At 46.6% G+C, this 22,101-nt stretch overlaps 9 protein-coding genes across 9 annotated transcripts; 4 read left to right on the forward strand and 5 right to left on the reverse strand.

The window, feature by feature from the left end:
• Positions 1-271: 271 nt before the first annotated feature.
• Positions 272-3,818, reverse strand: MCYG_05216 (ABC multidrug transporter Mdr1; the record flags this gene model as incomplete). The annotated part of the gene is made up of 3 exons (XM_002845301.1): positions 272-1,511; positions 1,589-3,516; positions 3,576-3,818. The coding sequence occupies 3 exons, from the start codon at positions 3,816-3,818 to the stop codon at positions 272-274; spliced, it is 3,411 nt and encodes a 1,136-aa protein (XP_002845347.1).
• A 1,019-nt stretch (positions 3,819-4,837) lies between these two features.
• Positions 4,838-5,874, reverse strand: MCYG_05217 (Fum3p; the record flags this gene model as incomplete). The annotated part of the gene is made up of 4 exons (XM_002845302.1): positions 4,838-5,433; positions 5,464-5,492; positions 5,571-5,725; positions 5,755-5,874. 4 exons carry the CDS (start codon positions 5,872-5,874, stop codon positions 4,838-4,840), a joined length of 900 nt encoding a protein of 299 aa, XP_002845348.1.
• Positions 5,875-7,613: 1,739 nt separating this feature from the next.
• Positions 7,614-8,642, forward strand: MCYG_05218 (conserved hypothetical protein; the record flags this gene model as incomplete). The annotated part of the gene is made up of 2 exons (XM_002845303.1): positions 7,614-7,627; positions 7,685-8,642. The coding sequence occupies 2 exons, from the start codon at positions 7,614-7,616 to the stop codon at positions 8,640-8,642; spliced, it is 972 nt and encodes a 323-aa protein (XP_002845349.1).
• Positions 8,643-9,291: 649 nt separating this feature from the next.
• On the reverse strand, positions 9,292-9,861 carry MCYG_05219 (calmodulin; the record flags this gene model as incomplete). The annotated part of the gene is made up of 3 exons (XM_002845304.1): positions 9,292-9,554; positions 9,653-9,761; positions 9,853-9,861. The coding sequence occupies 3 exons, from the start codon at positions 9,859-9,861 to the stop codon at positions 9,292-9,294; spliced, it is 381 nt and encodes a 126-aa protein (XP_002845350.1).
• A 1,163-nt stretch (positions 9,862-11,024) lies between these two features.
• Positions 11,025-12,419, forward strand: MCYG_05220 (t-SNARE affecting a late Golgi compartment protein 2; the record flags this gene model as incomplete). Its single annotated transcript, XM_002845305.1, has 4 exons — positions 11,025-11,047; positions 11,126-11,658; positions 11,727-12,079; positions 12,138-12,419. The coding sequence occupies 4 exons, from the start codon at positions 11,025-11,027 to the stop codon at positions 12,417-12,419; spliced, it is 1,191 nt and encodes a 396-aa protein (XP_002845351.1).
• Positions 12,420-12,959: 540 nt separating this feature from the next.
• On the reverse strand, positions 12,960-14,527 carry MCYG_05221 (DUF618 domain-containing protein; the record flags this gene model as incomplete). Its single annotated transcript, XM_002845306.1, has 4 exons — positions 12,960-13,876; positions 13,948-14,089; positions 14,254-14,350; positions 14,430-14,527. The coding sequence occupies 4 exons, from the start codon at positions 14,525-14,527 to the stop codon at positions 12,960-12,962; spliced, it is 1,254 nt and encodes a 417-aa protein (XP_002845352.1).
• A 496-nt stretch (positions 14,528-15,023) lies between these two features.
• MCYG_05222 (clathrin light chain) lies at positions 15,024-15,965 on the forward strand (the record flags this gene model as incomplete). Its single annotated transcript, XM_002845307.1, has 4 exons — positions 15,024-15,063; positions 15,118-15,365; positions 15,434-15,531; positions 15,614-15,965. 4 exons carry the CDS (start codon positions 15,024-15,026, stop codon positions 15,963-15,965), a joined length of 738 nt encoding a protein of 245 aa, XP_002845353.1.
• A 614-nt stretch (positions 15,966-16,579) lies between these two features.
• On the reverse strand, positions 16,580-18,028 carry MCYG_05223 (conserved hypothetical protein; the record flags this gene model as incomplete). Its single annotated transcript, XM_002845308.1, has 3 exons — positions 16,580-17,232; positions 17,310-17,928; positions 17,993-18,028. 3 exons carry the CDS (start codon positions 18,026-18,028, stop codon positions 16,580-16,582), a joined length of 1,308 nt encoding a protein of 435 aa, XP_002845354.1.
• Positions 18,029-19,973: 1,945 nt separating this feature from the next.
• MCYG_05224 (conserved hypothetical protein) lies at positions 19,974-21,404 on the forward strand (the record flags this gene model as incomplete). The annotated part of the gene is made up of 1 exon (XM_002845309.1): positions 19,974-21,404. One exon carries the CDS (start codon positions 19,974-19,976, stop codon positions 21,402-21,404), a length of 1,431 nt encoding a protein of 476 aa, XP_002845355.1.
• Between the last annotated feature and the right edge of the window lie 697 nt (positions 21,405-22,101).

The raw sequence follows: 22,101 nt of genomic DNA on the forward strand, positions 1-22,101 counted from the left end.
GCTGACGTCGCCTCGTCTAACAAGCAGTATCTTGGGGTTGCGAAAGGAGTGCTCGCGCAATGGCACTCGCTGTTTTTGGCCTCCGCTTAACATGCTGCCCTGCGCACCGACGACGGTCGCAAACCCATCCCTACATATTCGAAACCTTTCAGTTAGACAAAACGGGCAGAGGATGGGGAAGCTAGGGAAATACATATGACTACTTACGGGAGCGATGCGATGAACTCGTATATGTTTGCATCCTTACAGGCCTGGGCAATTGCTTCCTCTGTCACGTTTCTGGGGCGCCCAACACCAGGTTTTCACGGATAGTGCCAGAGTACACCACTGGTTCCTGTCCGACCATTGCAATACGGCTTCTGTACTGGGAGATGTTTAACTCTGTGATATCGGACCCGTCAACGTGGATGCGTCCAATTTCGGGGTCGAAAAACCGCTCCAGGAGGGCCAGAACGGTTGATTTGCCGCATCCACTTGGCCCCACGAAGGCAACGAACTGTCCTGGTTTGATGGAGAGGGAGAAATTGGCTAGGACCACCCTCTCTGGACGCTGCGGGTAGCGATAACTCACGTCTCGAATTTCAATAGCACCACGACACGCCTCTGCTGGTAACAACCGGCCCTCAGAGCTGTAGCTGTCAATTGGGGGCACGCGTTCAAATAAGTTACGAAGGTGCCGTCCGGCCTGCATCGCCTTGCTCATATCTGGGGCAAAATTGAATACGGCACCGGCTGTCTGGGCGCCAGTGACCAGTGCAGAAAAGCAAATAAAGCACTGCGTTAACGTATATTCACCAGTCGCCAGAAGTGTACTGCTATACCAGAAAACCAAAGCCCCTGTTGGCATAAGTAGGGACTGAGAGAGGGCAAAGAGTACCGAAGCCTGCAAGATGGAGCGGAGTGATGCCGCCGCATCACGCTCTAGGATAGCACGGTAGCGCTGTAGCACCTCATTCTCAAGGCCCAAGCTTGCCACAGTACGAATAGCTCTCACAGCTTCGTTGGCGTAAGCCGCAGACTCAGCCTGTGTCTGTCGTACTTTACGGTCAAAGAGACTCAGAATTATCAATCGGATATAGCCGCTGCCCACCGTAATAGGGATTAATGCAGCACACACGAGACCCAGCTTCCAGCCTATTGCAACAGAGAGTGCAAGTCCACCGATGATGGTAACCGTGAAAGTGATCATGGAACCCAGCACGGCGCCGTCCAGCCCACCCAGGTGAGTGGTATCCTGTGACAGCATTGTTGTTAGATCGCCTGTTGGCCGCTCATCGAAGAAGGAGACCTCCTGACGCAGAATGGACCGGAAAGTTGTGTCCTTGGCTCTGCGGATGAGGCGCTCCGACGAGAAGGCAAAGCAGGCACCTTGGCCAAACCATGAGATGATAGCAACAATACCAAGCATTAGGTACATCAAGGCCCAGAAGCTTGTTTCGGAGCGAAGCTTATTATATTGAGATGCCGGGACAGATACGGCCTCAATAAGCTTTGCAAAGAAGATTGCCTGTCTAGAGTTATATTTTTTGCGTTAGCAGTTGATTGAAACATGCATGATAAAAAGGGGGGTTGGTTGTGGGACACGCACACTGGTGTTCCTAGCCCCGCGAATACACAGCCGATAAGCCCGAAAAGAATTAGCATACGTTCGGGGCGGTTTAGCTTATCCATCAAACGAAGAAGATCCCAGAAGGATAGCCGTTTATCGAGCTTTTTCGAATCGAGCTTTTTCTCCACAACAATCTCCGGCTGTTCTTTGGCAGTCGCCTTCTCGTCCATGAACCACGAAGAAGCACTTGCATTCTCAATTAGCGCATCGCCGTCTTCTTCCTCCGTTTTTTCCTCTGTCAGTTGCTGTCCGTTGACAAGGCTCGCATACAGTCCTTGTCTTGTCATCAGGCTATCGTGATCTCCCTGCTCTGCAATCTCACCCCCAGACAAGACGACAATATTATCCGCGGAACGTATGGTCGATAGTCGATGGGCAATAACTATAGTAGTTCTGCCTTTGGCGGCCTTTGTTAATGCCTTTTGCACCAATTTCTCAGCTCGACTGTCAAGGGCTGATGTAGCTTCGTCAAGGATGAGTATACTCGGATTACGAATCAAGGCCCGCGCGATAGCAATTCGTTGCCGCTGTCCTCCAGACAACTGCAGGCCTTTTTCACCAACCATGGTGTCGTAGCCTTTGGGCAGCGCCATAATGAAATCATGTGCATTTGCATCCTTCGCTGCCTTGATGACTGCATCTTTGATATCCTGGGATGAGCGAGCGGCATCGTCAAGATAAGCCAATCCATGACCAATATTCTCCTGTATGGTGGTATTGAACAGAATTGGCTCTTGGCCTACGTACGCCATTAAGCTGCGCAGCCACCGTAAGTTCAGGTTTTGAATATTGTGTCCATCGAGCGTGATATGGCCCCCTGTTGGTCTGTAAAAGCGCTCGACGAGGCCGACAATACTGCTTTTTCCGGATCCAGTTGGACCCACAATTGCCGTCGTTTTACTAGCCGGCATTGTTAGGCTTAGATGTTTGAGAACAGCAACGTCTTGTCTTGACGGATAGACCAGGCTAATATCATGAAAGGAGACCTCCCCTTTTATTCCTTCGGGTTTTTCGCCCTCGGTAGACAAGGGGTCTTCAGGGGATGCCCTTTGCATGGAACGAATGATCATACTAGCGCTTGCAGTGCTAGCCATGAAAGACTGGAGACTTGGTGCAACTCTTCCGATTGCGAACCCTCCAATAACAATAGCCATTGTAGCAGTCACGGCAGCTCCGGGGCCCATGTGCCCTGATATGATATACCTTCCACTTTGCCAGAAGCAGAGACCGTAGGAGAGGAACGGCAGGCCATTCATGAATGAAATCATAAAAGATATAGCCAACCTTGCCTTAACCCCGGGCTTCTCTCCCTGCTTCAGGAATCCTAGATACTTGTCCGCAAGAGCATTCTGGATACCGAATGCTGTCACATGTCTGATTGATCCGATACTCTCTTCAGCCAGATTGGAACCGCTATTATAAAGAGTCATACTTGATTTGGAATTTTTCACGGCCAGAATACCTCCTGCTGTTCCAGTGAGCAGCATCACAACCACGGTCGATGTCATGATGAGGCCGAGTTTCCAGTACTGAATATATGTGATAGTATAAGCTGAGCAGAAAGTTGCTACTGCCGTGAGGCCCATAGATACTTTGCTGGTGATGCCTTCTTGGATGAGATTCATATCCGAGGTGATGCGTGTTGTGACGTCGCCGGCGCCAAGTGTGTCGAAGAATGCTATGTTTTGTCGGAGGATTGTCCGGAGATATGCATAGCGTAGACGCATCACAATGCGCTCGCCGACGTAATAGAATCCAACGGTGGTGATGTAGATGAAGAAAAACATAGCGATCCCAAGATATACCCAATAGAGACAGACTTTAGCCACTTGTGCGGACAATTCGGAGATGGATGTTACGCCATTGGACCTATCTGCAAACGAACCGACAGCCAACCCATAGACAACCTAGTATCGTCAGAAGCTGTTGCTTTTAACACGCATACTAAACAATTGTGATGGCTTACTGTGAGCAATGGGTTCGAGGCACCACCAAAGATGGCGGCGGCTATACTTATAACGATGATTGCCTTGTCCCATGTCGTGGTATAAGACCAGAGACTTTGAGCGTCAAGTCCCGCCGCGAGCCCATTCAGTTGAAGGTCAACGACTTCCTTCTCGATCTTGCTCAAAATCACGGGCGATTTCTTCTCCTGGCCCTGCTCACGATGTGCTGCATCCTCCTCGTAAACGGTACCATTTCCATCCATATTTCCTTAACTGAGATGAACCGATTGAGTAAAAAAACCATGAACCACCAGTACTGAATACTGGATGATAAAGGTTGAACATAACTGTTTCTAGGAAATGCATCACACTACACTATATATAAATCTATGGGGACAACGCCAGTAGGGGTGCTACTGTTGGCTTCGCCTGACTGCCCAAGTCATTTATCAAAGGTAAGACCTGCAGGTGAGCCCGATTGATTGCAAATGAAAATATGAGATGAGACAGTACTCGGGGTCGAGTGGTGGCCTACAGGAAAGCAAAACACCCTCTCCATGCTCCACTTTTCGTGCAGGGATTACATGGGACGCGGAGATATATTTGACAATGGATGTATATCTATGCAGTTCCCCTTGCTCAAATTTCAAACCTGTCGCGCTAACTGCTGGTTACATGCATGCCATCTCGACTCAGCCATCGACCACGGCCAGGGCTGGAAAATCTGCCGGGGGGTGGGAGATGCTTCGCCGCTTTGCATGGTTACAAGGATATGCGAACTACTTTAGATAAGAAGATTACCCCCTTTCCCGTCAGATGCGGAGATACCTTCATTGAGAGTTTAACTTTCTCGGACGCGGCTCAATGGTGGTTGTGTTTGTTTTGACTACTCCAGACATGCATGGTTAAACCATCGTTTTGCTAGTGCAACTTCTCGCTCTAATGATAAGCGTATACTAAGATACAGCTTGCTACCTCTTCAAAACTCGGTCAGTTGATAAACCTCAGAAGAAGATGTGAATAATATGTATCAGGGTTGGTCGATCGCCTTCATGTTCTGTGCCTGGGCTTACCGGGGAATTACTATCTCAATTGATAATAGGTACAAGCAGATCTTCTCCTCTGGCTACCTAACCAAGACAATACTTTATGTGAGGATAGATATATTTTGCGTGTTCACGGAGTTTATAGTGCAACTCAACTGGGGAAAGCATAATTGAGATAAGTACAGGCCCCATTATCGTCCATCAAGATGCCTGCTTTTTCCTAAACCACTCTCTACCTAGCTCTCATAATCAAACTCAACTTCCTTTAAATCCTCAAGGGGCCCTTCCAAATTGTCTAGGCCCAGGTACACTGACAAATCTTGGTAGTCCTTTGCCCACAAGCCTGGCGATCCCCTGGTCCACTGAGAGCGAAAGCCGAGGAAGCGTTGTGCTCGCTTGGATAGCAACTTTGCTATTTTTACGGAAACGATATAGGAGTTGGCGTCCGCTGAAGTGAAGTACCCAGCACAAATAGATATCTGAACTGCGTGTCGGTCGGTGGTTGTCAAGTTGGCCCCTGTACCATGGACAGCCTTGCCGCTCATGAGGATGCAATCACCAGCGTCCATAACTGCGGGTATAGTCATGCTGGGTAGGCCACGCTGGTGAAATGGCCGCTTATGGCTGCCAGGTATGACACGCGTGGCACCGTTAGCCTCAGTAAATGGGCTAAACGCGACGATGAAGGTGATATGAACGTCATCAAAATCTGGGTCTAGTAATACCGCAGGTGTGTGATGGCTCACATCACGATGAAGTGGTTGAGCACCCTGAGGCCCGCCAACCATTAACGTTGAGCCTGATGAAAGCCAGGAATCCCCACCCCTTTCACCTTATACCCAGCTTTCTATTACTTGATTACGAAGGACGTGTAATGCGTATGGATTCATTCTCTAAGGTGATGGTAGCCGGATCACGACTAGGATGGGTAACGGCATCAGATCAAATCATAGAGAGGATTGTTCGGGCGTATGAAGTATCTGTGCAGAATCCAAGCGGCTTTGCACAGATAGTGATTTATAAGATTCTCTCCGAGAAATGGTCTTATGAAGGTTTCTGCACTTGGCTAAAGTATCATCAGCAGCTGAGACAGCTGGACCAAAAGAATAACCATTAAGTAATAGGTTGGAGTGGAATTCAGTGTCTTGTAGATGATGTGTATGCAATTGCAATGAATCTGGGGCGCCTGATCTTCCTGCAGGGTCGTGCCCAGTATTCCGAATGACCAGGCGCAGATTGTGGCACTTTGCAAAAAAAACCGCCTCTTGGACATGTCGAGCCGACTTGACCACAACTGAGTATAAAGGGATACGGCCCTGGTGGCAAGATTTCTGCTTCGGCCCTACGAAACAAGTCTCGTTTGGTGTATTGCCAGCCTCCCAAACCCAGTCCTGCAAAGCTCCTATTGTTGAACATTAACTTTTTGTCACCAGATTTAAGGCGTAAACCGAAAAAGGAACTGAATTGAATGAGGGTAATATGATGTGGTTACCTGGTTGTGACACCCTCTATCCGCTATCCCTCAAGTGGTGCAACAAATTATCGCAAGCATTTTGGTTGAATCTAGGGTCGTTTTCATAGCAGACATGCGCCACGGGTCTAAGATGGAATAGATTGCCGTCGATGGATGAGTTGAGTGTCTGCCACAGGTCCGTGGATGGCTAATATGGCTCCTAGGGTCCGCATCGGTAAGAAGTCGACAGGATCGAGTAGGTAAACTAGCTAAGAAGGACACCCAACCCGGTAGACGCGAGGAGAGATGGCATACTGTTTTACCGTATATATATAGTTCAATAAACTTTGATAGCCACGACCGTCGATCGATGGGAAAACCAAACTGTGAATGGAGCGAAGACGACAAAGAGGGCAAAGGGAGAACTTTATTCCTACGTTTATTCGAACTTCAAGGAAGCGTAGACTACACGTAATATATGACTAAGCAGAATCACATGACTAGTTATATCTAGAGCTTATCTTAGTCATTGCATCATGTGCTCGATACTATCCACGTGACTTGGTGCGAAAAGAAAAAAGAGACGAAGACGAAGAAGAGCAAAAGGGCGAGAGTTCATAGGATGTACACTACCGTCCCCAGAAGCCCGTCAGGCATCCCTAAGAGCACGTTCGGAGTTGAGGCTACCTATTCTTAACCCAATAGCTCGGCCAGCCGCCCTGTCATGCCACGCAGCATGCGCCCACCAAGCACACATCACGTGGCACTCAAAGCATATAAGCAGTGCAGCGACCAGAGATGACGAACGTCATCACTGTGTATGATCTTTTGGTCGAGTGGTATATGCTGTATCATCGCTGCCGGCATACTGCCATTACAACTAATCGCTAGCTTCCTTGTATTAGAATCCGCGATATGCTTCTTATATATAATTATATAGTATTAGGGCAGGGATTTATCACGTGGTATTACCTAATAGATCACATGACCTGACATGGCTACATAGTAAGTGTCTATGATGTACGGCGATGGAACTACACGTTGCCAAGCCCGGTTTCCAATAAATGTTTTAGATCCACCCACGCTGCTCTCCAGATATCAAATACCATTCAGAATCCACAGACCCTGCAGATATTCTAGGACTCATACTGTTACTATCTATTACTGATGATTTATTGGGCTCCCTCAATATTTTAAAACCAAGGCTTTCATCTTCAAACCTCTGGTTTGAAAGCTCAAGCTAAATACGAGCATCCCAAAGGATCGCTATATCTATTCTACCATATCCCCAAATATTTAAACCATCCAAGGCAAAAGGAAAGCCTGGCTCCAGTTCATCTACACTGTGGAAAATACCACCGCGGAGTAACGCAAACCTGGAAGCCTCTGACAGTTTTATTCTATATCAACAGCCCCCTTCATCACTGTGATTTTTGAATACCGGAATCGAAGAACGGCCCCATATAGTAGCCCAAGTACAAAGGGGCTAAATCTGTCACTTCCAACTATACGGTCAAAAGTTGGACCTTGTTATATTCCTATATCTACAGGAATACATCATGTCTGTAACTGGGTAAGTAAACATTCATTGCCTGTGATATGCAAAAACAGAAGCTCACCGTTTTCTTAGGGTATACTATATCCCAAGTAACCCAGAGTTACCAACTACAGCAACAAGGACAGTCATTGATCGCTTCAAGGCTATCAATCAACCCGTCAGAGCCGGACGCTGGGCACTAGAGTTTAAACTCATGAGAGACACGGCGTCATGTTTGCCAGCGGCAAATTTCCCTAATAATAAAGTGCCTACCCCACGGTATATGCATTTTCTCTCTCTCAGTCATTATCAAACCCATGGCTTTATACGAATCTCACCTCGACCCGAGATCGACCCGCTAGACCCATCCGTGATGGAGAAGCAAGAGAGCTCGCCACCCTCCATTCAAATACCGGCACAAGGCACTTCCTCATCTCCTACATCCTCCCAGTCACAAAATTCGACAGGTGACAAGAACCCAACTTCGTCGATCCAAGATGAGGCCCATACTATGAAGATGATAACACTCGAGCCACAATCATATTTGTCCTTTTTCTCTATGACGACAAAGTTCTGCCAGCCGCTCTGGAATCATCGCTTTACTGTTGTCGTTACCTCGGGAGAAGCCTACGAAGTAGCTGATTTCCGGGTCCGGATAGGTGAAGTTCGTCAGACAACGCCTAGGCCTCGCCTTCGCGGAGCAATCGTGGAGATTGAATACCGCGGACCAGGCGAAAGACAATCTACACTACCAGATCTTGTGCATCATCCTGAAGATAATTGGGATTTAATGCCTCACCAGGCAAACTGGGAGGTTGACCTACCTACGGAAGAAGATTGGAATCTAGGTGTGACGCTTATCCGAGAACTGTGGGACAGCTTTTCTATCCCAGGAGCTACAGAATCTATCCAAGTTCCTGGAGTAGGGTTGGAGAGGCGGAGTTATTTCGAGAAAGGGGGTGCGTCGGCACACTCTGCACGGCAAAAGACTAGTATCGTGGGAGTCGATCTAGCGAGGCAGTATATGGATATTTTCAAATTTTTTCGGTAGATTTTTACATCATGGCGTACCGGATATATTTTTTTACCTGGTTTGAGTGTGAGCGGGTATATTATAGAGCATTATTTGTAATCTTGATCTTGATGTTAAGAATACCATTTAATACTATGTAATGACCTGGATGCCATCAACGCTTCTTGCATTGCCCTTGTAAAGATGTCTTTACTAACATGGAGCCAGCCCACGTTTACTTGAAGAGATTAGTGATTGGGTAGGATAGGCCAGCCTGGTATATATAAAATACTTTAAAGAAGCCTTTAATATAATCTTTATCCCTATTCAATGACTATACATTTGTACATCATAGGAGTTGGGAAATCCTATTTAAGCCTTTTTACCAATCAATTCCCGCCGAGAAAAAAGTAATACAAGCAAGGAGGAACACTGTAAGGAGAGAGCCAAGAGAGAAGTAGTTAATTTATCGGTTACTATAACCAAGGGCCATAGAAACAATGTTGTTGCCAGCATCCACCGCTGGGGGAAGTCGAGAAGGCAAAACCACAAACTGCATAAATAAAGGCAAGAATGTAAAAATATGACCCTGTCAATATCTTTATGGAATAGTGATTAGATTGCTATGTGAATATTGAACCTATTTTTGCATCATAAGTTGAACGAATTCATTATCTGCATGTATTCGTCAGTAAAACGTTCTTAATAGCAACAGGTAGTAGTTATGAGTAGGCTTACAATCGATTCTACCATCACCATCCTGGTCGGCTTCGCGGATCATTTCATCGACCTCATCGTCGGTCAATCTCTCTCCAATCGAGGTCATGACATGACGCAGTTCCGCAGCAGAGATGAAGCCGTTGTTATCACGATCAAACACCTTGAAAGCTTCTCTGATTTCTTCCTCGGAATCGGTATCCTTCATTTTTCGGGCCATCATAGTCAGGAATTCTGTACCGCCACGTAAACCAATTAGCATATCCCATCTCCTTAACAACCCTGTATGTTGATAGGTTTTTTTTGGGGGGTAAACCCAGGATCAATCGTACCTGGGAAGTCGATAGTCCCATTGTTATCAGCGTCAACCTCGTTAATCATGTCTTGTAGCTCGGATTCGGAAGGGTTCTGGCCCAACGATCGCATCACTGTTCCCAATTCCTTGGTTGTAATTTGACCTTAAGATGGTATGTGAGCCAAAGCTCTTCTGACATGTACTAGACCACAGTCTGGTCTAAAAGCCATCACTCACCATCGCCATCTTTATCCTGTTCGTTGGTGGAAATACCTGGTGAGCTATTCTGTATACACACTTCGAAGGCGGGGCACCCTTGAACGATGCAACTCCAGAAGCAAAATAAGGGGCAGAAAAGACTTACGAATAAGGAAAAGGCTTCCTTGTACTCGGACACCTGCTCTTCAGTCAAAGAATCGGCCTGAATAAGTTGTAACGAAGTGTTAGCGGAGGAAGACCCTGGGCGGGTGGCTAGGAATAATAGGGGAGAGAGTGGGAGTGCTGAGGAGGGGTCATAGAATGCGCAGGCCCACGAACCATATTTTCCGAGCAAAAATCACAGATAGGTAGGTCTGGGAGAGACGAAGAGGCGAGTGTGTGTATCTTTGTATCTGATACTGGGACGGCAGAGGCGCAAAAAAAGCTGGTTGAGAGTTGTTGTCGTAATAAATAATAAATAGCGGGTTAGAAGAAGTTGGAGGTCACCCCTCGGGTCACGTTTGCCAAGACTTCTTCACTCTACAACACCTACTATTTATAAATATACAGTATAAATATAAAGAAGTTGGACTACGAGGACTTTGTAGTGATAAATGAGAGAATTCTGGACGGTTATAAGCCCGGGCAAGGCTGAGAATGCGCCTTGGGAGCCTTGGGCGAGGTCCAAGAGAATTACATTGTACAACTAGCTTAATTAGTTAATAAATCTCGAACTCCGCGGGAGAGCTCTTCACAGCTTCAACTATCACCATGCTACATACTCTGTGGCCAAAGAAGGGCCCTTGTATAGGAGAACCTACGCAGCGGCCTGCCACATCATCCTTTTCAACTTCTCTCCCATAACTTGCTGTCCTTGTCCTTTTCTTCTCTTCAACTTCCACCCCTTTTAAGATTTGACTATCACGTGACAGATTTCAAGCCTTATGTCATGGATTTGCTTATTCGAATACAAAGACCAGACAAGACAAGAAGAAAAGAGAAGACAGCAAAAGATAGCATAGCTTTCAGCTTGCAGTCATTAGCTTCGTGGCTGTGGATACATCTAACTTCCCTTGGGCTATGATCACTGGAAGCCCTCCTTACCCAGGATCATGCGCAGGCGTACCCCGGATCGCTGATCTATAGTTTTGCTGCCTTGCCAGATCCTCCGCTTCATTGTTAATTTTTTTTTTTATAGCTGTCCTCTAATCATGTGGCGGGATCGAACAAACCTGTAAGCTGCATTGGCCGTTGTTGTGGAAGAATTGCACATTGAAATAGCTAACGTTGTCCCTTTTTTCTATTTGATTAGCTACATCTCCTACCGGCAGTCCTTTGCGCACCACCCTTCCAAGAAACCTCGTCATATTGGAGGAGCCTGGAGTGACCATGCAGACAGTGCGGGAATCTCAGAGGAACGCCGTGGACTCATGTCCGGCGGCGGGTTTGACGATGATGGGGACGCTGTTATAGAAATGGACCTTCTGCCACCTCGATGGATGGACGTACAGGATGAAGTAACCGAGTACCTGCGAGATATTGCCCGGAAGTCTGCACAGTTGGATAAACTACACCAAAAACATGTATTGCCCGGGTTTGGGGACGAGGACGTCCGAAGAGAGGAGGAGGATATGATTGAACGATTGACTCAAGACATTACGAGAGGGTTCCACGATTGCCAGAGATCTATACAGAGAATCGAGATAATGGCACGAGAGGCACGAGAACAAGGCTCTACCAATAAGGGCGAGGATACCATGGCTAGGAATCTGCAGATATCCCTTGCGGCACGGGTACAGGAAGCTAGTGCTGGGTTTAGAAAGAAACAAAGCACATATTTAAAAAGTGAGTTTCGAAAAAGCACCGGTTCATTATCAGTTTTAGGGCTAAAAATGTTATTCTTGTCAAAACAGAACTACGAGGCATAGATGGAATGGTCTCACCGCTCGAAAGATCTGCCTCACCAATACAAAACCCATATACAGACCCATCTCTAATAGAATCCGATGCCGACAAGTCATACTCCCAATCTACCCTTCTACAAACAGCACAACAACATCAGCAACATTTAGGCTGTAACGACTCAGCAATTGCACAGCGAGAACGAGAAATCAACGATATTGCAAAGGGCATCATTGAGCTCTCGGATATTTTCCGTGAATTGCAGACCATGATTATCGACCAGGGAACTATGCTAGACCGCATAGACTTCAACGTCGAACGAATGACCGTTGATGTTAAAGGTGCTGATAAGGAATTGAAAGTTGTATGTTTACCCTTTTTAGTCGCCAGCTTATCTATACCAAGCGCTAAACTCCGTCTAGGCCACGAATTACCAGAGACGAACAACGAAACGAAAAATAATACTCCTTTTAGCTCTCCTAGTTGTCGGGATGTTCATTATACTCCTTGTCAAACCAAAGAAACATGCTGATGCTGCTAAACCTTCTTCACAACCACCTCCCCAAGCACCACAAAACCCGCCACTCGAGAGATCTCTTCCACAAGACCACAAGCCGTATAAGCCAGGACAGAGGAGGAATACCGCTCGCCATTGGCTTCTGGCTAATATATGGGATGAGCCAGGCATCCCATTAGCGTCGTGATATTAAAATTCTTTTCTCTGGCTAATGATAATTCTTTCACCTTCTGACTCCCAGTCACGATTTCAGGACTTCACTTTTTTAGCCTGCCTATCTTCCCCTTTCCTTGTTTCGTTTAGACTACGGGGGAGAATTATTCTTGGTGTCTGGCTCGTTTTCTAGCGTTTTGTACGATGTTCTACTGTATATATATAATAGTCATGATATTGATATCTAGAATACCCACTGGATTTTGGAGATAATGCTGATTACTCTTCCACCGAGTTTTTATGTTAACACGGGCCTTGATATGGACGTCTGAAGCTTCCCTCAATAGTTGAAAACTGGTTATTTGAATGCCGACTGGAACAAGAAATAGAAGAAACCATCGAGACCTACTTATACATATAACATAGACGGGAACAAAAAAAAACAGAAACCAAATTCAACCAACCCAGTAAACTACACACAAAAACCCTCACAGCCCAGTATGCGCAGAGCCATTATATCCATCCATGCATTACGGTACATAAAGACATCCCTTAGGTCTAAGGATATCCCCCATTAATGCTTGGTGCTCTCCTGCCTTAGTAGCTCAGCTACATCTGCGTCCAAATCAGCCATTGCATCGCCCCCTTCAAATTCAGGGTACGTATCTCGAGTGTGAACGACTTTTCGCTTTTTACTGGCTAGCTCGCCGGCCGAAGCATCATTGGAGGGCGGGCTGGCGGCAGCTTGGAGTGTTGAGAGGGTGGTGTTCAAGTCGATGGATGGCGCTTGGGATGGGTCTTCGAGCTCGCCCATAGCTCCACTTGAGGTTAGCTTTGTATGATTGGGTATCATAGATGGCTGTTGCGCATTTTGGTTGGAGCTGGGATTGAGCTTCGGTGATTGAACCGGGGTCAGGGCCTCGGCTGGGGGCGGTGTTAGAGCCTCGACTGCTGGAGCCTCCAGCCCTTCACTCCCAAAGGAATTTTCATGCCCCGCCCAAGCTGGACCTCCGTTACCTTGTGGTGCTGATGAATCGTCTGCAGACAGTCCGCGCATTATAGCATCTTCAACATCTCGTTTCTTATTCTCGGTCTCTGTCCTACGGGAAGCCAACTGTTCAATCTGTGTTTTCTCCTTTGCTAGCGCTGTCCGGTTGGTGTCGAGAACCTTTTCGAGTCCCTCAATAAGTGATTGACGGCACTTTATAACTTCAGACACGGAGCTCTCAGCGTTGGCAAGTGTCTTAAGTAACGTGCTTAGTCGAGCTGCATAGACGGGAGGAGTAGGGATCTCGGCAAAGGGGCCATTTAGCTTGTCATATTCCACATTTGCGGTCGTCACGGTAGCATTAGATGAAACAGAAGCCTTTGAGGTTGCAACCTGTAACGGAGCAAGGGGTTGGAGCTCCTGGGGGAGGGAGCCCGGAGAGCTCGAGAAAAGAGAGCCTCCAAGAAGAGGCTTTTTGCCTGTAGATTTAGACTTGTCGAGCTCTAAAACCGCAAATATTAGGTCACTTATTATAATAAAGAGAGGCATGGCGCATGAAGAGCCGGACACAAACCTTCGACTCGGGCCTCAACAGCGTCCTGAATAGGCTTCTCAAATATCGAGCGTTGTCTCCAGACTTCCACCACACGTCTCAGTTTCTGTTGGATCTCGTTTGACGCACCCTTAAAGGCTGTTGCAGTCGCGTCTGCGATAATCTGTAGCACCCATTAGCCCATACTCTGGCAGGTGGTCAAGCAATAAACCAACCGGAGAGAATGCGATTAGAAAGTCCTCCTTCCGCCTTCCTTTTGATTGCTGGGCAACCTCTTGTCAACACAGCTGGTTAGTTTCTGAATTCGAGCTCTAGGAAGCCAGCTACAATACCATTAGCTAGATAGATAAGATTGAGTCTCTTTGACGGATTGGCATCGCGCAATTTCTCTAGCCAGAGCTGAGCGGTGCGGTCTGCATGGCGTCTAATTTCCGTATTTCATTAGCCTTCCGACATTCTAACCAGTATATACATATATATATATCGCGAGGCAGGCTTTTTACCTATGGAACATAACCCATTGAGCCACCGTGACGATGGATTCCTGAGTCTCGTTTAGAGCTGACAGCTTCGCCTTCACGGCATCATCAGTATAGGCCATTGCGGCGTGCTTTCGGTGAACCGAGAGGTAGAATATTGAAATAACAGAGTCTTCCCCGATCAATGAGACGAGGAAACGTCTACTCCTTTTGCCGCAAGCTGACCCAGTGTCTGAAGCCTTTTGGTTGGTTTTTGTTTCGATGTTGAATTTGGTAGAAAAAAGATAAACCCGGCAGAACTGAGAGGCTTTGTCACCGCCTGCCCAAAACGGACGCCCATTGGCCCCTTTAAAAAAAAAATAAAGTGAAAGCTCGCTGGCTTGTTTTTCCATATATACAAAGCAAAAGAGAAGGAAGACAGATAATAAGAAGACAGACACCAGCAACAGATTCGAGAGGCGCTTGGAATGAGAGATACCTGCTGAAGCTGTCCCTCTTCTCTCCGTTTATTTGTTCTACTATTCCTTTTTCTTTTTCTTTACGATTTACACGTATTCTCATTACGTCTCAGGCTTGTTCTTATCTACTTCTTAATACATCAGCTTGCACACCTTCACCATGGCTGACCGATTCCCAGCCCTTGACGATATTACCGGAGGTAGGAGATTTGATTAACCTGATTGGAGAAGGCTTAGCTGACCGCATACGACAGACGATATAGTTCCATCGCTGGGCGGTGCAGGCAACAGAGCCGGCGAGGACGACAGCGATTTCCTTGCCCGTGAGCGTGCAGCATTGGGAGACGATGCTGATCAGTTTATTTCACCCAGCGATAATAGACCTTCTGCCACAGTTGAAGATGACGATGACTTGCTGGTAGGGGGAGGTGATGACATGATGACCCATGACGATAACTCCGGATTCGAATCGAGCTACCCGGCCATTGAATCGAAAAATGAGGTAGGCTACCTCTCTATATGGTACTCACTCAGGTGTCTTCAAACTAATGGCACTGCCTCTACAAATAGAATGTAGCTCCAGGAGGTACCATCACTGGAGTCGACATGCCATTCCAATCATCATATTCCAGCCATACCCAGGAGACGGAGGAGTCTGAGGCTGTCCGGTAAATTTCCCGCTTATTTTCCTGCGCATTCCTCCCTTCCACGAAGAAAAGAGGAATACATGATACTGACAGCCCTACATAGTGAATGGCGGGAAAAGCGAGATGCCGAACTGGCTCGTCGAGCTGAAGTGTCTGCTGAGAAAAAGGCGGCGACTGTCTCCAAAGCCCAACAAGATATAGATGATTATTACGAATCCTACAACAAACGAACCGACAAGGCCCGGGAGCGTACCCGTGCAGAAGCTGAAGAGTTCCTTGCAAATCGAGAAGATACTGCTGCTGGAGGCACGAGCTGGGAGCGTATTGCCAAACTTGTCGATGTCAGCGGGAAAGGAACCAAGGGCGGAGCCAGTGGTTCTGGCAAAGAAAGGTTCAGGGAACTGCTGCTGGAACTTAAGAAGGACGAGAAAGCCCCAGGAGCGTCTGGGGTCTAGATTAGTTATAGAAGGGCCATTCATTTATTTTCTGTACTGCCACATACCTATCCTACTTTTTACGAGCAAATGTGGACAATGAATTCTATCTGTTTCCACCCAGTCCACACACTCCTTGGTACACGTATTTCCACCTTTTTCCTTCTCTAATATCTAAACAATGCAGGTAAAATTAAATGATTGATATATGACTATGACTATGGTAGAGAGATACAGCCAAAAATATCAAATGAAGTACAATAAGCTCCTATGAAAATCGCCGAAGCAAACCAAAAACTGTCATATATATATATATGCAAACAAACAGAGCTGGTTCAGTATACATTTTCATGTCCCAATCAAAAGCTGTCCACAGCAAAGTTGGAGACACCCATTTCATGAATTCTAGCGCAGTGCAATGAAGTAGAAGATAACGAAATCACGAAAAGAGAAAAAGGAAAAATGTAGTAGACAGTAAGAAAAAACGAAAGTATGTAGAGAATGATACAGAAATTGTTGGTAGAAGGTGCAACGATTGCATCCGTTTTGGGTATATGTTGTAACTTGATCCCTTGGCCAACGAAGACCTCCAAGGGGTAAATAAAAGGGAAATTGAGCAAAGGCCGTCGGCATACTTAGCTCACAGAACCGCCATTTGGCAATGGGAGGAGTTTTTCTTGAGATTCTGGTCGCTCCTTGAACATCTTGTCTCTGATACAATCGACCACCCTACCACATTGGGGGTCGACATAGGTCGCCCACATATGGGCAACGATGTAGAGAACTGCATAAAAGACAGGCAATATAAAGACGAAGGCTATCGGTCTGGCTCGGCTAAGCTGAAGTAGTTCTCCCTTATCATTCCTTACTGGAATTCTTGCCGCGCTTTGACCGTACACCATCCAAGACAAGATAGTTCGAATAAGAATGTTATGTAGCAAGTAGACGGGGAAAGAGACACGCCCAAGGAAGTTAAAGAGTGGCAGGGTCAGAACACGTCTGGCGTTCCTCGAGAAGAATATTCCAAGCATCAGAATGCACGTTCCAAGAGACGAAGCATAGCGACTGTGATCCGCATTTTCAGGAGTAATCGAAACAATGAACGAGCGTAAAGACGCGGACCACCATGCCCAGTTTTGGTTGTTCTGGGGGAAGCCCCAGATTAACAGCCCGATTAATATAAGGATGCTAGGTACAACCTTAGGGAGCATTGACGTAGCACGAGAACCATAATCGACTTGGAGTTGTGCCAGAATCATGCCTGGAAAGATGTTGATACCAACGAGATCTATGGGGTACACTGGTTAGAACAAACATGGCGACTTTGCGCAGCATAAACCCATTGTGGTGAAAGGGGCAACTCACGGTCGTTAACAAGCCAAGCATAAGCCCATAAGAGCGCGGTCACTATATACCAGTAACGCCTTTTAACCAAGGTAAGAGCCAAAAGTGTAAGATATGTTCTGAACGAGCCGCTGAGGAAGAATTTGAGAGTCCAATGGGTTCCATCGTAGACTGATGCACCAGTATGCCAGAAAAATACCAAAGTTTTGAGTAAATTTCCAAATGCCTCAGCAAAACCTGTACTAGGAGCAGGAGTGGTAGCGCGTATCCAACTGGCATCAGCTCGCTGCGAAATGCTGAACGCACCCATATGACACAGTGCCCACGCAATAGTTGTAGCAATAGCCGTGGGAACCATCAAACGGCCGGACCGGGTAAACGTGCTTCTGGCGAGGTTCGTAAGTCCAACATAGGTATTGTCGGCACGGGCATTTTTGACTGGGTTAATCGAGTTGACGAAACCGGTGATAATAAAGAAAATTGCAACTGAGCCTCTGCCACCAACGCATAATCTAAGAATTGGCAATTGGAATATGCTAGACGGACCACCATCTGACAAGGCAGGGTCATGGAGATAAGGAACGAAGGCGGTGCATAAATGGCCAGTAACAACGATGAAAGAAGCGACACCTCGTAAGCCCTAGAATGATATAAGAGTCAACGAAGGTACCGAAAAAAAAAAGTGGTAGTAAGAATACACCTACATCGACCCAGTTATCATCTCTCTTCCTGGGGGCCATGATTATCCCAGGGAGTATCGAACCAAGTTCCCAATCGAAAAGAAGAAAAATATCCAAACTTATGTAGAAAATATATATATTAAGGTTGGTCTAATTGAATCTGATCCTATCCTCGCAGAGGAGGCAGATTCAAGTATCAATAATAAGTTATAATCCACCAGCTTTTGGGTAGGTTATATTAGTGAGGAGATCAAAAATAAGACCGGACGCCGAATGATAAAATGGCAATGATAAAAATATTAATAGGACTGCGTGTGTATAAATGCCAAAGGATGGGATGGCCAAAACATGGGGCCAACAAGAGAAAGTGAATTAGCGAAAGAGGCCAGGCGTAGGGCTGCAAAGCAAAGAAACTCGCTGAGATCGAGACGAAGGTCGGGTCGCGGGATGGTTTGCTGCGATTTTCAAGTCAGAAAGTTGTTTGGAAACAGCCCAATCACATGACAGTAGAAGCGCTGACAAGGTACCAGACCAGGCAAAGAGAGGATTCGGGTTAATATTGCTTTTTATGTATTTGCCTCCTTCTTTTTTATGGACCAAGGTGGTATGTAAATGAACCAACAATTCACTGCAGTTCGATGTATCCGGAGTACCCATAGGTACAAAGTACGTGGCTGTTCCTGTGCCTTGCCCATTATTGATCCATACCTTGGGCTGGCAGAGCGCGATCATCTTGGATTGTCGTCCTTGGTATGGGGCATGCCCTCTTTGCCGTTACATATATCGAATCCCTATCCTTGCCTCTTAATTCCCTGGCTTCAAATGGGAACCGTACATATAAACGTCCTTGCCTATCGGCCGCTCATCCTTCTTCTTTGGCCTGACTCCAGAGCTGGTAAGAGTGTATGCGGTACGGAGTACTTTCACATCTTGTACCTGTTACATTCTGATAAGTATTCGGTGCTACCAGAAGCGCTAGGTGGAAGCGCCAACTCGTTTGACTTTGCTATCCGGCTCCTCTCACTCCCCACAAGCCATGCATATATATATCCTCAAGGGTTCCAGCTTGGCGTTGGCTCCGCCGCTCTTGACATGGCCCCTGAAGGGCTGTTTCATCTCTCGTTCTGTGCTCGCTTCCATTTGACCGTAAAAACAAGAAAATCTGTATTCCTTCAAGCCAATAGAGGCCCTTCGTACTAAAAAGGGGCTTGAGCAAGACAGCAAGAAACGCGTCTATGAGAGAGCGAGGTGGGTTGTGTTTTATGTTTCCCTCCGTGATTCTTTGATAGGCCTTTCGTCATTTGTACCCCGTAGTATCCGCACTCCGTAAATCGTGGTTGTCCCGCTGTAACCATTTGTGCGATTTCATATCCTCCCAGGGGCTGTGCGACATTTAGTGCCGAAATTAATAGTACTGGAGATCTCGCCACTTCAGTGTTTTCTTTGGACATGTACTTTCGTTCCTCTGTCACCACCATTCGGCGAAAGACCGCCGAGTCTGTCTCAGAGGTTCTTCTTCTCTACCACCTCGTTCGTTGAAAGAGACATATAGAAGTATTTATGTGCCTTCGTGCTCCGTATATCCATGTGTAACTATGTAATAATATCACGACCTTGAGGTGCCGGATCTGGCCGTGAGTAACACGATGGTGAACCGACACGGTGATGGGGTCAAAGAGTTGTTGTGCCTCAGGCACTGCCCTCGTACCGAGCCTTTTTAAATGTGCAGCCTTCCATGATGCTTTTCCCTGCGGCTATGATGGTGATGGTCGTGGTCGTTCTTGTTCGAAGCACAAGAAAAATAAAAACATGGCGGAAGTTTTGGGATGCTCTTGCTTCCCGATTGGGCCGACACGTGATATCAAAGTGCAACCCTCGATGTTTTGTTCGCTGGGATTGAACAACGAGAACAAGGAGATGCGGATGTGGTGATTTTCTTATTTCTTCCTATACCATCTTAGGAGTCTAGCGGTTCCTCTTCTAAAGGGGAGAAGAAAAAAAAGGCATGGCTTCAAGTCGCAGCTCATTTCGGAGGAGCGTTCTGCTGGTAGTGGTTTTCTCTGTGATGCTGTTCACCTTTCGAAAGAGTGCCATCAACTATTCAGCTCGCCCGGGGCCTGCCCCTTCCATTGATGATCAGAAGCGGTTCTGGTATGCCTTTCATGCGATAATCAAGGCTTCTACACCGGGCTGCAAAGCACCCATCAAACTCGAAGAGAAGCCAGAGCCACTGGAATTCCATCCGGATGTTATTGGAAATATCACTTTACCAGAGAATCTTATGCTAGACGAAAGGGATAAGAGGAAGCTAAAACTTGCTCATTCTCGATTCCTAGGGCTGCTCACTCCCCCAGACGGGCCACTACTGCCCTTTCAAAGGAAATCTCGAGGCATTGTCTCAACGGCCAGCAAATCTATGCTCCCAACGCTCGTAACATCCATCTATATGCTGCGAGTCACCGGATCAAAGCTTCCAGTTGAGATATTCCTTGCAGATAAACGTGAATACGATGCGTTTACATGTGGTCTATTGCTCCGGTCTCTAAATTCACGCTGTATAATCCTGGATGAGATACTCTCCTTTTCACCTTTGCAAGAAGGATTGATGAAATATCAATTTAAAATATTTTCACTTCTCTTTTCTTCGTTTGAAGAGGTCTTTTTTCTTGATGCGGATGCGTTCCCAATACGTGATCCTGCTCCTCTATTCACCTCGAAACCATTCACATCAACCGGGATGGTGACATGGCCGGACTTTTGGCAAATTACATATCATCCTTGGTTTTTCGAAATAACCTCTCAACGGTTGCCGACCAGCTTTCCCATACCGTCTACCGAATCCGGCCAGCTGCTGATATCCAAACGGTCACATTCTAAAGTGCTCTTGCTCTCCGCATACTATAACTTCTATGGTCCTATGTACTACTACCCCTTACTATCTCAGGGCCATCCAGGAGAAGGAGATAAAGAAACATACATTGCGCCCTCAATAATCTTGGATCTTCCATTCTATGCGGTTTCTACACGCCCCGAAGTGTTTGGGTATGTCAGCCAGGACGGCGACTGGAAAGGAGGGGTAATAATCCAGGCAGACCCCACATGGGAGGCTGTATCGAGGCCAGGTATAAATTATGGATGGAAAGGAAAGCCTGTCGCGCCCTCCAACGCATATCTCACGTTTCACGCGAATTTACCGAAACTAGACCCGGTTCGAGTCTTTGGAGAGGGCGGACTCGCTTGGACTGCCGACGGCAAACCTCGACGCATGTGGGGAACAGCAAAGGACTCAATCCTCCGTGTTGGTTCTGATGTTGAAAAGAGGTTATGGAAGGCTCTAGAGAAAACGTCATGTCAGCTGGAGTGGAATTTCACCCCTTGGGACGAGAAACCCAGGCTTTGTGAAAAGATCCAGAGGTTTATTCAAGATATGGCCTAGTAAGCGGGTGTATATTGTTTACGGAAAATTCTCTCGTCTGGTTAATGTATATATATCCCCAGTTCTACAATAGGTTTCCTCTTTGTTCAATTCACAGACTGCGGAGGATTTCTACGGAGTACTACAGGTATATCGCTATCCGGCGTAACGGGGCCGCCTTGTACTAGCTGTGTAGAGAGGAGCGCCCTTCATGCACACCAAATATAATACCACTCAGAGCCTAGAGGTAATCTGGACATACCAGCATCGTGACATAATATTGAGCCACCATGAATAGTATATCTGGCGGCCAAACAAAAAGTCGTTGGTATAAAGCCAGAGTAACTTTAAAACGGGTCTCTTCACGTGACAGCAACTAGTTAGCTTGCGCCTCCTTGACGCGCCGCCTTGGCTAGTGAGTAAATATCAACTAGACGCAGCGCAAAGCAGACTTGATATGTATCATCGACACGCTTAATATAGTCTATTTCAACTATCATATCTATTTTTAGTTATTATTCTTCACATACTTCTATAAATTAGAAACTATAGGCTACAAAAGTTTAATTGTCTAACCAATTAACTGCTTCCATGCGATTTAGTTTTTGATCTTGAGCTTGTTTCTCATATCTCCTGCGCCACTGTACTATTGTTCATCTGTGTGCACGTCATATCAGGTTGTTTCCAGCTGGTTATTCATATGTAATAGGATATCCAG

This window comes from Microsporum canis, genomic scaffold (assembly GCF_000151145.1).
Source record: "Microsporum canis CBS 113480 supercont1.5 genomic scaffold, whole genome shotgun sequence".
NCBI classification, from domain to species: Eukaryota; Fungi; Ascomycota; class Eurotiomycetes; order Onygenales; family Arthrodermataceae; genus Microsporum; species Microsporum canis.